The sequence below is a fragment of the Drosophila bipectinata genome, chromosome 2R (assembly GCF_030179905.1).
Source record: "Drosophila bipectinata strain 14024-0381.07 chromosome 2R, DbipHiC1v2, whole genome shotgun sequence".
Classification (NCBI taxonomy): Eukaryota; Metazoa; Arthropoda; class Insecta; order Diptera; family Drosophilidae; genus Drosophila; species Drosophila bipectinata.
In genome coordinates this window covers 21,093,745-21,108,281 of record NC_091737.1, presented here as the reverse complement: position 1 = coordinate 21,108,281, position 14,537 = coordinate 21,093,745, and the positions used below count along the sequence as shown (strand labels likewise).

Genomic DNA, 14,537 nt, shown 5'->3' with positions numbered 1-14,537 from the left:
TTCCAGCCGCTTTTAAACAGTGCCAATAGACCAAATAGAATATATATATATGTATACAAGTTTTATATACAATATTTATACATTGAAAAGTATTATATTTACAGGAAAAAACCCTTTTTTTAATAAAGCACCTTATTACGAAAACCCCCACCCACCCAGTTAAAAGTCATTTGGAATAATTAATTTTTTACGTATCTGCTGGTAGTTTTTATTGGTAATTGCATTTCTCGATTTATTAATTAATCATCATAATTAGATTTTGTGTTGATTTTTCTTGTTCTTGCTTGTATATAATGTATATGCATTGTATAAAGTTCTCGTCTCGATTTTTGTGGGGTGTGTCGAGTGGAGGAGCTCGTTATTGCAGAAGCGAAAACAAGGACTAAATCACATTCACATAACTGCCAAAATTTGGGGTATTTGGGTATTAGTTGCATTTTATTTCAAGGATACTATCTGGTAATCAAGATAGATATCTCTACAGATAGTTTAGTTTGTTCAGTTCAATTGTATTGCTAAGTATGGGTGCGCATTGTACATATAGGCCATATATATATCATCTATATGGCGTGTGTACATGGTTTTAGAGTCATCATCCCCAAATGAATCCTAATCTCCCACCCAGGTTAGCTGCCATGGCATGTATTTTTTTGAGGATTAGCTTCCATTTGGGGGCCTGAGAGGTCAAGGGGTCAAGGGGTCTGATCTGATCTGAGGAGGAGTGTTGAGTTTTCAGCATGATTTCATCGATCTCTAGTTCTCTACGCTCGTCAGTTAGTTACTCCTTCTTATATTAACACTAAGTTGCCTTTGCTCTTTCGTTATCGTTTTAATATGTATTAATTACATTGATAATTAGTTAATCATAATTTCTTTTTCTGTATCTGTTCTCTTTGTAAACAATTTTACATGATAGGATCGTTTCTTTTTTTTATCGACTGAGTGAGTGTTTTTTTTTCATTTTTCCGTAATTTGCTACAACAAAAACTATGCCTTAAAATAATACTTTAGTTACAATTTATTTTGTTTTTCTTCCTCACTGCTCACTGCTCGCTTGGCATTTATATATTTATTTTTTTTTCTTTTATTTCTTAATTTTGTTCTTCTTCTACCGTTCTGGCACAACTAAAAACAATTAACAAAAATGGGGGGAGTGGGGGTGGGTGGAGAGTTAAGTTCAAAATTAAATTGTTTGCAACTAATATATTTTAATATATATATATAGGTATACCTAATAGAGTATGGGAAGAAGGGTGGTAATAGGTAAAAAAACGAAAACTTAAACTTAGGTATAGCTTACGAATTAAAGGGGGGGGGGGTTCATTATACTTAAATGAGGGAAAGTTAGGGGTGGGGCATGGGGGAGAAAACACTAATTACAAAGCGATATGGCAACACCTTACGCGTGTTCTGCCCACATTCTTCAGATTTTTTTTTTGTTTGCTTTTTTCAGTTTTTTTTTTATGTTCATTTTTAAATAACTAAAAAACTTGATAACTTATATAACCCAGGTCGGTCGGTCAGTCGTCTGTCAGTCGTCGGCGAGTCCTGTCTTTCTTGCTTTCAGTCCAGTTCCTGTCGTCCAGTCCGCGCCGTTGCCGCTCCCGTTGCACACATCTTAAAGCTATACACAAAAAGTTAAGTTAAATTGTATATAAAGATTTGCTTCCATCGAGGTTCCAGGTTCTGCAGGATCTGCTACCGCCTGCCCCTTGATGCCCTGACTTCGGTCCTTGCTCTGGCCACATGGAGGCCACCATGAAGGCTTCGCGGTCCGATGTCAACAATTCGTGTAGACGCCCTGCGTGTAGTAGAGCTCCGTGATCCGTTCGGGCAGGGTGCTGTACAAGTTGGTGATTAGGTCGAGGGGCAGACGGGACCACGCCTCCTTGATGCGGAATATCAAGTCGTCCTTGCGCGAAAACTTCCGCCCGCCGTCAAACACTTCGCGTATCAGCCAGCCCCACACGTTCTCCATGATGTTCAGGTCATGGGCGATGGTGGGCCACTTTTGCGTCTTCAGTCCTTCCGCGTTCAGCAGATCCTGGGCGGTGGGCAGGGCGTGCGACATCCAGTTGTGGTCCTGCAGCACAAACTCCGGGCTGCCCAACTTGCCCACAATATTGGGCCTCTCGCGCATAATGGCTTCAATGCAGGACTCTGGTCGTTGCTTCGCAGAGGAGACCTCCAGGTGGACGGCTCCTCCGACGCACACCATTAGGTAGATGTAGACGGAATTGCCACGAGGTCGCTGCGACAGGGTGCGCTCGTAGTTCCGCAAGTCGTGGAAGTAGTAGGAGAAGCCATCCGGTCCGTCCAGATTGAAGCGCCGCTCGTCGTGGAACACCACCCGCCGCCAGTGCTCCTCGCTCCACACTATGTACGTGTTGGCGAAGTTGAGGCGCTCCGTTTGATTGTACTGCGACAGCACCGGTTCCGTCTTCAGCTTCTTGGCGCAGTTGGCCGAGGATGAGCTGCTGGCGCTGGATGAGCTGCTGGTTGAGGAGGTCGACGACGCGGATGATGACGATGAGGACGACGATGATGAGGCGGACGCTGCCGATGCCCGAAGCAGGGCATTCGCTGCGGCGGCAATGTTACTGCTGCTGTTGGGAGCCCCAACGGCGGCCACGCGGGAAACGATGGTGGGTGATACGCTGGATCCGTTGGACTGTTGGGTGGGCGCATGGCTGGAGGCTGTGCCGCCTGTGCTGGAGCTGGCCGCCGAGAAGTTGGAGTTCTGGTTGAGGGCGTGCACGGGCAAATGCGACTGCTGCTGGCTCTTCAGGGGCTGGGGCTGAGGTGGCGGTGCCTGCTGCTGCTGGTAGTACGGGTGGTGATGGTGGTAGCTGATGTGCTGCTGGTGCTGGTGGATCGTGGGCTGTTTCAGCTGCAGCTGCTTCAGTTGCGTCTGCGACTGGGCCAGCAACTGCTGCTGATGGTGTTGCTGGTGCTGTTGCTGCTGTTGTTGTTGTTGCTGCTGCTGTGGGATGGGCACCTGCTGCATTCCGGGATGCTTAAGGTAGTAGTGCAGTGCCATCAGGTTGTTGGCACTATTGGCTGTACTGGTGGGCACACCAACCGGCACGGACACGGGCACAACTCCGGAGTTCACTGGTGCACCGCCGCCGCCGCCGGACTGCAGCAGCTGGACTGTGGTGGTGGCTGTGGTGGGCGGAGCTCCATGAACGGCCGCCGCCGCTGCTGCAGCCGCTCCAATGGCACCCGCACTGGCAGCCAGCTGGGCAGCCGACTTGGGATCATAGATGAACTTGTTGAAGTTCTGCAGGTCATCCGGACTAAGCACTAACGTTTTCATTTGGAACTCTTTCGGCAGTTTCTGGGCTTGAATGTGTTGAGAGTGGATCTGTTTTTCGATCTCAGCTGCTCATGGGTTAAGCTTGGATTGGGTTGGGTTAAATGCAGGTCCGAGTTTTCGGGTCTTGATTGCTATATATCTTTCTATATATATATATATGTATGTTGTGTTTTGTTGTTGTTGTTGGAGCTGACAACGCTCACGCACTTTCGGCTGTGACTCGATTTCCAAATTCGTTGCGCGTCCGACTTGGCAACCTGTTCTCCAATCTCTGCTCTCTCTTCTCAGTTTCTCTGGGTTTCTCTCCCTTTTCTCTCGCTCTCTCTCTTATCAAAAGGGCTGACTGGCTGGCTGGCTGGCTTCCTCTGATTGCAAAACTCTCAGGCCAACGCGATCGTAAAAAGATGTCGGTTTACTTTCCCACCGAAACACGTACTATACCCCTGCCTCTGTCTGTCTGTGTGTGTGTGAGTGGCCAATGGTGTGTGAGTGAGTGGAGCACTTCCAGTATGTTATCCTCTTTTGTTGAAGTGGTTTTTCTTGTCGCTATAGCTATGTGGTATGGTATGGTTGCTGCAGTTGCTCCGCTGGCGTGCAAATGTTTCCTTGTTTCTTTATTCTGTCGCTCTTAGGCTCTTAGGTATTCGAGTATTCGGGTATTCCGTATTCCGCTGTCGTCGACGTCGATTTACCTGGAATAAAATACAAAAAGAAGAAAAAAAAAATAAAGGTACAGGTATGTGAAAAAGAGTCTTGTTTCACACTTTGCATTGTGTGTGCTGCTGCAGTACATATATGTATATATCGTTATATATCTTTTTAAGCAAATGCAACCCAAGTTGGTTGGAGAAATCAACACACACTGAAGACACCCGAAATTTTTTGGAACAGATGTTCATCGTGCTCGGATTTCAGGTCCCTTTTTTCTTCCTTTTTTTTGAAAAAAAAAGGTCTTCTATAGTGCCTGTCTTTTGAAGAAACTCTCTCTCTTTCGAAAAAAAAGAATTAAAAATAAACCGAAATGGGAGCACCACCACCACCACACACAAGTGCATTTTGGATGGCGAATTTTGGAAATTTTTCAGCAGATATGCAATTTTTTTTATTTTTTTGCCAAGCAGGTCGTTTCTCTGTTTACCATTCATCTGCCAAGGCAGGCAGTCTTCTGGTCTTCCGACTGTCTGCCTTGTGTGCTCCTTTTTCCCAGGAAATGACAAAACAAGTGGTTTGGATGGTTGGTTGGATGGTTGGAGGGTCAAAAGTGCATCAACCGCAAGGGGAAGGAAAGAAGAAAAGATAAAGAGCAGGTGTTGCAAATCCTGCAGAGAATTGTTTTCCATTCGACAGCCCAAAAATAGCATTTCAGTTATTGTTTTTTTTTTTTTTTCTCAATCGAGTCGAGCGATAAGACTGCGACCACATCCCAGATTATTAACTATATGGTATGGTATGGTAGGCATGTGTTTGTATATATTTAGTGTTATCATTTCTATATAGCCACATGCACATGCCCCATTCATAAAGCCCCCTAAACCCTAAAACCTCTCTCTCTCTTGAGGTAATCTATCTAATCTTTGGGGATGTATGTTTCAGAAAAGGATACTGTTCGCAGCATTATCTATACCGTTACATGGATTTTTATGCTTTACAATTTATGGCAACCTTTCGCCCCTGAACTGCGGGCTTTAATACGCATGTTTCCCACTGTTTTGGTTCGCATGTAATGAAATTAAAACTAAATTCAGCTCGCCACGGGGATGAAAATCGAGTTTTCGATTCAACTAAGGGAAGAAAGCTGCCACTGCCACTGCTATTACTGCCACTGCCACTGCTGTCTGTGTATGCTTTGTGGGGTTGTGCTGCCATGGGTTGTGATGTCAACCGAAGGACCATTGCCAGTCTGTGTATATGTGGCTGCTGCAGCATTAAACTCGGTCGCTTTCCGATCGAAACTCGTAGCTGCTGCAGCTGTGTGCCTGGATACTCGGAGCTCTGGTCAGCGGGTCGAAAGTTCAACGAGGGGGGGTACATGTAAGAAGAAGACCTTCGGCAAAATTCTGGCAAGCATGGGGGCAAGCTTTTATTGAAAGGCGTGTGGGTTTGGGGGCATCAATAGACGCCAAATATGGTATGAATCAGCCAGGGAAAAGCTTTACACGCGATCTCATCCTCCTTGAGGTCCCACCAGCCAGCCAGTCAGCTCCCTCTCTTTGATTTTTTGATTAAAATTCATTTTTGATGTAATTTATGTCGGCATATGGCGCATAGCAACAAGAGTAACATTAACAGGATTATCAGGGCATCTTCCACCATCTGGCAGGAAAAAAATAGATATAGATCTAGATCTAAAGCTATTGACTTTGGTAAATGGTAATGGATACTGTTCTCTGCTAAAGGATAGTGCTCTCCATAGACCTTGTTTCCAACACCTTTAGCTTCTGGTTTAATGAACAGATTAACGATAGAAGGCCTATCATATATGTATATTCATCACGTAGGCACGTTTCCAGATCTCTCAGCTGTTAAGCTAAAAAACAGATTCTAAGCCAAAAGCAGAGAGTTCCAGGGAATTATGGGAATACGTGCCACTCTTCCAAACATTCCTTCTCTTTATCACTAAGGTCATTAACTGAAAAAACAAAGGATATTATCAGACTTGTTTTCTTTTTAAAAAATATATGCATATAAGCTTGCCTATGGGAATGGAAATTTAAAACCGGAATCCAATCCAATTGTTTTCTTCTAATTGCCATTTGCTTTCTAGACTGAGATTTCCATAAAACAGCTGCTGCTTCAAACAGACTCTCTAATCGATGTATCTGTATCTATATCTATATCTATATCTATGACCGTGCCGCACTGATTGATAGTTGTGCTCTGCGGATTCCCGGACACATGTGATAAGATATGGCACATACTCACGGAGCTATCTAAAGCGAGTGGAGTGCTGCGAGAACCTTTGTTTAGTGTTTTGTATGAACTTTGGCCTTGTGTTCGGCCAAAAATACAAAAAAAAAAAAACATCCAAACTGGTTGTACTTGAGGCAAGCTCATTTTTTTTGAGCTGACAATGATGCTGGGGTTTTCGGCTTGGTTTCCACCGAAGCCCTTGGAATGCTGACAGGCCTAAAAGTTTCAACGATTTTCGGCGTTTTTCGCCGTTTTTTCGATGCCACAATCTAATCTAATGCCCTTGATAAAGTCTGTGAACTCCGTTCGGGATCTTTTAAGACTAGCTGGTGCTGGTAGTGCTGACTAATCGAATTTTAAACATTTGAGTCATTTTCAGGGAACTTTACACATGGCTCTCACGGTTGGGACACAGTGTTATGTATTTAACTTTTCTATATATATATTATATGATTCACTTGACGATTTTTTTAAGGGGATTTTCACTGACTTTTGTTTTTTTTTTTTATTGGCACATTTTGGTCCTGTTTGGAGTAACGGCACTTGCGAGAGTGACTCTTTAGAGGTGACACTGAGTTTATGACCGCGAATGTTGTGTGTGTGTGTGTGTAGGGCTGCTCTTGGCGGGGGATCCTCAGTCTGCTCTATCCTGCTCTCCCCAATTCCCGTTTCGCGTTTTTGGCGTTTTCAGTTTCCCGTTAGAGAGAGGGAGAACAACGGGCAGTGCTCTCACTACAGATGCATATGCATGTGGGAGATGATGCAGCAGCAGCCGTAGCAGCAGCAGAGGCAAGGCAGCCCGACGGGCATATGGACATGTGTAAAATATCCAAAAATATAAAACGAACCCAGCGAACTGGCGCTGCTATTGCGACCGACGACCGAAACGTCCGACGTAATAAAATCCCTTACGCGCTGCAGGCAGGCAGCGCCGCAGCCACATGCTTCTCTTTTATATTTATAAATTGAGCCAGCCAGCCCTTATGTGTTCAACTCTCCGTTATATACATTTACAACAACCACAACAACAACAACAACAACAACAACCAGTCTCTGTGCGTGCGTATGGTTGTATGTGTACGTCGTGTTTTTGTGATGCCTTCGTCGATATTGAAAGTACATGTGTACATGCACATTAGGGCGGTCCTCGTTTCAACATTAAATTCAAAGAATTTTAATTCCAGAATACGATTTTTTCAATAAAATTATAAAACCAGAAAAAATTAACTTTCTTGTTTTGAAATTAGAAACGCTACCATTTCACAATAAGAGCCAACACAGAGAGAGAGAGTTTAGGTAACAACAACAAAAGCCAAAGCATATTGAGGGCCACCCTAATGCAGATACATAGGTACGTCGTTTGTATATACGTGCGTGCTGCCTTGCCTGCTTGCCTGCATGTACCTACAGCGTTCGTATATATGGTGCTATGTATCAACGTACGTTGAACGAGAATCGCGTTGGAAATGAAATTGTATTGCGAACAACGGGACGATCCGATACGAAGTGCTTCTTTTTTTTTTCAGTTAATTCTTTGCACATATGTACGAATGTTTCTACATATATGTATCGTTTTCGTTTTCACACAAAAAAGCAATGCTGGGCCCACAGTTTTTTTTTCACTTTTTTCACGCTTTTGGGGCTCATTTTTTGTTCGCCAAGACGTATTACTTATTGCTGACTGGCCGATTGGGTTTTCGTCGATTTGGATTTCGATTCCGTTTGCGTTGCGTTTGGCTGGCTGGTGTTGCTTTTGCTTTTTTTTCGAGTGCGTGATTACGCCATTTTCTTTGCACGCCCATCTCTCGAATTACCTTTTTCGGATCGATCGATCCATCGATCGCCTGGCTAGTTGCACTCGCGTTAACTTCGACGTGTCGCGAAGGGATTTGCGGACTCGGATTCGCTTTTCCCAATCAATTTATTGACTATTCCACGGGGCTACGTTGAATTTCATAAATGCAGGTACGCAGAGACCTCACGGGTTTTCACGATTTGTTGGCTGTGTGACCAGATGAGTAGAAAAATTTGCCTGTCGCCCAGTATATAACAGATCAAACGGTCACTCTAATACTCGTTCTGTTAACCGGTTCGATATATTTTATACAACTGCAATATAATTTTCCACCTTTGTTTTTAATCTCCACATATAATACAAAAGTTTAGTTTAATAAAAAATGTTTAAGAATTTAAAATATTTTAAAAACATATGTTTTCGTTTTTCCATAAAATCCACTTCCACCTGCTAACAGAACTAACATCTGTGATGTCAGCGCTGTTAAATTAAAATTAATTTATAAATACATGAATTCATTATTTAATAAGTAATCTCTCGCTTCTGTAGCAGACATCGATATTTATGAAAATACAAAATAATCTATTTCAGCTTTCTAGGTCCAGTTCATGTTTTCCTAATCTGTGGGGTTCTGGATGACAATCAGGATGAAGTCCTTGTCGGGGGCCACCATGATCTCGTGCTTCTTGGACCGCACACGCAGGAATGTCATGTCGTTGGAAGGATCCAAGTCCCGTACAACGCTTCGGGCCTTGTCAGCCAGCTGACTCATTAGGCCAGCGTACTGGACGGTCGTAGTGTTGTCCAAAGTGGATTTCACCGGAATACCTAATTGGGATGCAATGGCAGTTTGGTTATTGGCCAGCGCCTATTCAGTTGCCATAGCTAGATTCACCCACCTTCATTGTTGACGACAATCGTACCCACAACCCCTTTATGGCTCTGAATTCTTTTCAATGTTTCCTCTACCTCTTGCGACTAAAATAGTTAAAACAGTCAAAGTTATGAAAGCTCAGAAATGATTCCACTTACCATCTTGTCAACTAATTATGTTGGAGTTGATATATATATAAAAACCGACTTTTCTAGGAATAATCTTCCAACAGAACCCACCCAAAATCACCAAAGTCCACAAAAAAGTCGCAAACTTTTGTTTGTTCGATATTAAAGATGGTACTTAGTACCAGTGCTGGAAACGAACACAAGAAACCAGTTCTGTAAAAGAAAAAAAGACGGTGTTGCCACTTAAAAAATAAATAAGGGGGGAAAAACTAGATTTGAAAAAAATCGTTATATTTAAATAATTAATTTGTAACACCGTTCAAAATTAAAAAGTTGTTAACTGTAACTTGTTAAAATAATTAATTATTTCATTTAGTTCTTGACTTTTGTAAGGCTTGACAAAATCTTTCTATTGCCTTAGTGACCCATATATTTATTTAGTACCTTGGAAACCAAAAAAACGTATTAAATTGGGTTAATTTTCAAGGAGCCCTCCTGCAAAATGTTTTCCGCTCCTGAAAGGGTAAACACAACAAGTTTTAAGAACTAATATAATTTTAAAAACCCCTTTTTATTAAATTAGCCTCCCCGAACTCTTAGTTACGTGGAAAAAGCTTTTGAGCTGATCAAAGAGCGAAAAAATGTTCGGGATATAGTCATTCTTAACGACGCGGGTAATCCTGTAAAGAGTACCATGGATCGGGACGACGCTGTACAGTTTTCTGGACTTTTTCAATCCATTCGTGGAAGACTCGAGCGAGGAATGGCCAAAATAGACCCCACTGATGAATTGTTAATGCTGAGGGTAAGGACTAAGACAAACGAAGTCCTTTTGGTGCCTGACTCGAAAATAACGGTACTGGTTCTTCAGGATGCTCAGGATAATTTTGAAAAATAAGCGTTTATATAAGAAATTTAATATACAACAGACATATGAATAGAAAACAATTATCATTCTTGGAATGGAAAAATGGATAAAAAAATCTAAAAAATATTTTGTCTCAGGATTTTGATGCAGAATGGTGGAGAATCGATCCAGAAATCGTTTAAGGTACTCCGCTTGAGAATCGGATAAGAATTAAGGAAGATATAGCCATCACCGAGGGCCCTAAAGGGGAAAACCCCATTTTTAAGGGATCCCATCAGGAAAAGTGGACAAAAAATCTAAAAAATATTTTGTCTTAAGATTTTGATGCAGAATGGTGGAGAATCGATCCACAAATCGTTTAAGGTACTCCGCTTCAGAATCGGATGAGAATTGGGGAAGATATAGCTATCACCGTGGGCCCTATAGGGGAAAACCCCATTTTTAAGGGATCCCATCAGGAAAAATGGACAAAAAATGGAAAAAATATTTTGTCTCAGGATTTTGATGCAGAATGGTGGAGAATCGATCCACAATTCGTTTAAGGTACTCCGCTTGAGAATCGGATGAGAATTGAGGAAGATATAGCTATCACCGTGGGCCATAGAGGGGAAAGCACCATTTGCAAGGGATCCCATCAGGAAAAATGGACAAAAAATCTAAAAAATATTTTGTTTCAGGGTTTTGATGCAGAATGGTGGAGAACCTATCTAGAAATCGTATAAGGTACTCCGCTTGAGAATCGGATGAGAATTGAGGAAGATATAGCCATCACCGTGGACCATATAGGGGAAAACACCATTTTCAAGGGATCCCATCAGGAAAAATGGACAAAAAATCTAAAAATATTTTGTTTCAGGGTTTTGATGCAGAATGGTGGAGAATCGAAGTAGAAATCGTTTAAGGTACTCCGCTTGAGAATCGGATGAGAATTAAGGAAGATATAGCTATCACCGTGGGCTCTATAGGGGAAAACCCCATTTTCAAGGGATCCCATCAGGAAAAATGGACAAAAAATCAAAAAAATATTTCGTCTCAGGATTTTGATGCAGAATGGTGGAGAATCGGTCCACAAATCGTTTAAGGTACTCCGCTTGAGAATCGGATGAGAATTGGGGAAGATATAGCTATCACCGTGGGCCCTATAGGGGGAAACCCCATTTTCAAGGGATCCCATCAGGAAAAATGGACAAAAAATCTAAAAAATATTTTGTTTCAGGATTTTGATGCAGAATGGTGGAGAATCGGTCCACAAATCGTTTAAGGTACTCCGCTTGAGAATCGGATGAGAATTGGGGAAGATATAGCTATCACCGTGGGCCCTATAGGGGAAAACCCCATTTTTAAGGGATCCCATCAGGAAAAATGGACAAAAAATGGAAAAAATATTTTTTCTCAGGATTTTGATGCAGAATGGTGGAGAATCGATCCACAAGTCGTTTAAGGTACTCCGCTTGAGAATCGGATGAGAATTGGGGAAGATATAGCCATCGCCGTGGGCCCTATAGGGGAAAACCCCATTTTCAAGGGATCCCATCAGGAAAAATGGACAAAAAATGGAAAAAATATTTTGTCTCAGGATTTTGATGCAGAATGGTGGAGAATCGATCCACAAATCGTTTAAGGTACTCCGCTTGAGAATCGGGTGAGAATTGAGGAAGATATAGCCATCACCGTGGACCATATAGGGGAAAACCCCATTTTCAAGGGATCCCATCAGGAAAAATGGACAAAAAGTCTAAAAAATATTTTGTTTCAGGATTTTGATGCAGAATGGTGGAGAATCGATTCACAAATCGTTTAAGGTACTCCGCTTGAGAATCGGATGAGAATTGAGGAAGATATAGCTATCACCGTGGGCTCTATAGGGGAAAACTCCATTTTCAAGGGATCCCATCAGGAAAAATGGACAAAAAATGGAAAAAATATTTTGTCTCAGGATTTTGATGCAGAATGGTGGAGAATCGATCCACAATTCGTTTAAGGTACTCCGCTTGAGAATCGGATGAGAATTGAGGAAGATATAGCTATCACCGTGGGCCATAGAGGGGAAAGCACCATTTGCAAGGGATCCCATCAGGAAAAATGGACAAAAAGTCTAAAAAATATTTTGTTTCAGGATTTTGATGCAGAATGGTGGAGAATCGATTCACAAATCGTTTAAGGTACTCCGCTTGAGAATCGGATGAGAATTGAGGAAGATATAGCTATCACCGTGGGCTCTATAGGGGAAAACTCCATTTTCAAGGGATCCCATCAGGAAAAATGGACAAAAAATGGAAAAAATATTTTGTCTCAGGATTTTGATGCAGAATGGTGGAGAATCGGTCCACAAATCGTTTAAGGTACTCCGCTTGAGAATCGGATGAGAATTGGGGAAGATATAGCTATCACCGTGGGCCCTATAGGGGAAAACCCCATTTTCAAGGGATCCCATCAGGAAAAATGGACAAAAAATGGAAAAAATATTTTGTCTCAGGATTTTGATGCAGAATGGTGGAGAATCGATCCACAAATCGTTTAAGGTACTCCGCTTGAGAATCGGGTGAGAATTGAGGAAGATATAGCCATCACCGTGGACCATATAGGGGAAAACTCCATTTTCAAGGGATCCCATCAGGAAAAATGGACAAAAAATGGAAAAAATATTTTGTCTCAGGATTTTGATGCAGAATGGTGGAGAATCGATTCACAAATCGTTTAAGGTACTCCGCTTGAGAATCGGATGAGAATTGAGGAAGATATAGCTATCACCGTGGGCTCTATAGGGGAAAACTCCATTTTCAAGGGATCCCATCAGGAAAAATGGACAAAAAATGGAAAAAATATTTTGTCTCAGGATTTTGATGCAGAATGGTGGAGAATCGATCCACAATTCGTTTAAGGTACTCCGCTTGAGAATCGGATGAGAATTAAGGAAGATATAGCTATCACCGTGGGCCATAGAGGGGAAAGCACCATTTGCAAGGGATCCCATCAGGAAAAATGGACAAAAAATCTAAAAAATATTTTGTTTCAGGATTTTGATGCAGAATGGTGGAGAATCGATTCACAAATCGTTTAAGGTACTCCGCTTGAGAATCGGATGAGAATTAAGGAAGATATAGCTATCACCGTGGGCTCTATAGGGGAAAACCCCATTTTCAAGGGATCCCATCAGGAAAAATGGACAAAAAATCAAAAAAATATTTCGTCTCAGGATTTTGATGCTGAATGGTGGAGAATCGGTCCACAAATCGTTTAAGGTACTCCGCTTGAGAATCGGATGAGAATTGGGGAAGATATAGCTATCACCGTGGGCCCTATAGGGGAAAACCCCATTTTCAAGGGATCCCATCAGGAAAAATGGACAAAAAATGGAAAAAATATTTTGTCTCAGGATTTTGATGCAGAATGGTGGAGAATCGATCCACAAATCATTTAAGGTACTCCGCTTGAGAATCGGGTGAGAATTGAGGAAGATATAGCTATCACCGTGGACCATATAGGGGAAAACCCCATTTTCAAGGGATCCCATCAGGAAAAATGGACAAAAAGTCTAAAAAATATTTTGTTTCAGGATTTTGATGCAGAATAGTGGAGAATCGATTCACAAATCGTTTAAGGTACTCCGCTTGAGAATCGGATGAGAATTGAGGAAGATATAGCTATCACCGTGGGCTCTATAGGGGAAAACTCCATTTTCAAGGGATCCCATCAGGAAAAATGGACAAAAAATCAAAAAAATATTTCGTTTCAGGATTTTGATGCAGAATGGTGGAGAATCGATCCAGAAATCGTTTAAGGTACTCCGCTTGAGAATCGGATGAGAATTGGGGAAGATATAGCTATCACCGTGGGCCCTAAAGGGGAAAACCCCATTTTTAAGGGATCCCATCAGGAAAAATGGACAAAAAATCTAAAAAATATTTTGTCTTAAGATTTTGATGCAGAATGGTGGAGAATCGATCCACAATTCGTTTAAGGTACTCCGCTTGAGAATCGGATGAGAATTGAGGAAGATATAGCTATCACCGTGGGCCCTATAGGGGAAAACCCCATTTTTAAGGGATCCCATCAGGAAAAATGGACAAAAAATGGAAAAAATATTTTGTCTCAGGATTTTGATGCAGAATGGTGGAGAATCGATTCACAAATCGTTTAAGGTACTCCGCTTGAGAATCGGATGAGAATTGAGGAAGATATAGCTATTACCGTGGGCTCTATAGGGGAAAACTCCATTTTCAAGGGATCCCATCAGGAAAAATGGACAAAAAATCAAAAAAATATTTCGTTTCAGGATTTTGATGCAGAATGGTGGAGAATCGATCCAGAAATCGTTTAAGGTACTCCGCTTGAGAATCGGATGAGAATTGGGGAAGATATAGCTATCACCGTGGGCCCTATAGGGGAAAACCCCATTTTCAAGGGATCCCATCAGGAAAAATGGACAAAAAATGGAAAAAATATTTTGTCTCAGGATTTTGATGCAGAATGATGGAGAATCGATCCACAAATCGTTTAAGGTACTCCGCTTGAGAATCGGGTGAGAATTGGGCAAGATATAGCCATCACCGTGAGCCATATAGGGGAAAACACCATTTTCAAGGATCCCATCAGGAAAAATGGACAAAATATCGGAAAAATAGTTTGTCTCAGGATTTTGA

The 14,537-nt window shown here is 42.0% G+C and overlaps 3 protein-coding genes across 3 annotated transcripts; 1 reads left to right on the top strand and 2 right to left on the bottom strand.

Annotated features, from left to right (window-relative positions):
• Positions 1-179: 179 nt before the first annotated feature.
• Positions 180-8,253, bottom strand: LOC108120092 (Krueppel-like factor luna). The gene is made up of 2 exons (XM_017233591.3): positions 8,044-8,253; positions 180-4,011 (listed from the first exon to the last, which is right to left on the bottom strand). Exon 2 carries the CDS (start codon positions 3,317-3,319, stop codon positions 1,781-1,783), a length of 1,539 nt encoding a protein of 512 aa, XP_017089080.2. The 5' UTR covers positions 3,320-4,011; positions 8,044-8,253; the 3' UTR covers positions 180-1,780.
• A 277-nt stretch (positions 8,254-8,530) lies between these two features.
• robl (dynein light chain roadblock) lies at positions 8,531-9,213 on the bottom strand. The gene is made up of 3 exons (XM_017233575.3): positions 9,057-9,213; positions 8,924-9,002; positions 8,531-8,852 (listed from the first exon to the last, which is right to left on the bottom strand). Exons 1-3 carry the CDS (start codon positions 9,057-9,059, stop codon positions 8,641-8,643), a joined length of 294 nt encoding a protein of 97 aa, XP_017089064.1. The 5' UTR covers positions 9,060-9,213; the 3' UTR covers positions 8,531-8,640.
• A 258-nt stretch (positions 9,214-9,471) lies between these two features.
• On the top strand, positions 9,472-9,924 carry robls54B (roadblock similar 54B). The gene is made up of 2 exons (XM_017233576.3): positions 9,472-9,549; positions 9,610-9,924. The coding sequence occupies exons 1-2, from the start codon at positions 9,529-9,531 to the stop codon at positions 9,922-9,924; spliced, it is 336 nt and encodes a 111-aa protein (XP_017089065.1). The 5' UTR covers positions 9,472-9,528.
• Positions 9,925-14,537: the final 4,613 nt, after the last annotated feature.

What these genes read in the sequence shown, in the direction of transcription:
- LOC108120092 (XM_017233591.3), bottom strand. Translation starts at nt 3,319, where the DNA reads ATGAAAACGTTAGTGCTTAGTCCGGATGACCTGCAGAACTTCAACAAG.
- robl (XM_017233575.3), bottom strand. An exon ending in GATTGTCGTCAACAATGAAG is followed by an intron (nt 8,853 to 8,923) that starts GTGGGTGAATCT and finishes CATCCCAATTAG; the next exon opens with GTATTCCGGTGAAATCCACT.
- robls54B (XM_017233576.3), top strand. Translation starts at nt 9,529, where the DNA reads ATGTTTTCCGCTCCTGAAAGG. An exon ending in TGTTTTCCGCTCCTGAAAGG is followed by an intron (nt 9,550 to 9,609) that starts GTAAACACAACA and finishes TTATTAAATTAG; the next exon opens with CCTCCCCGAACTCTTAGTTA.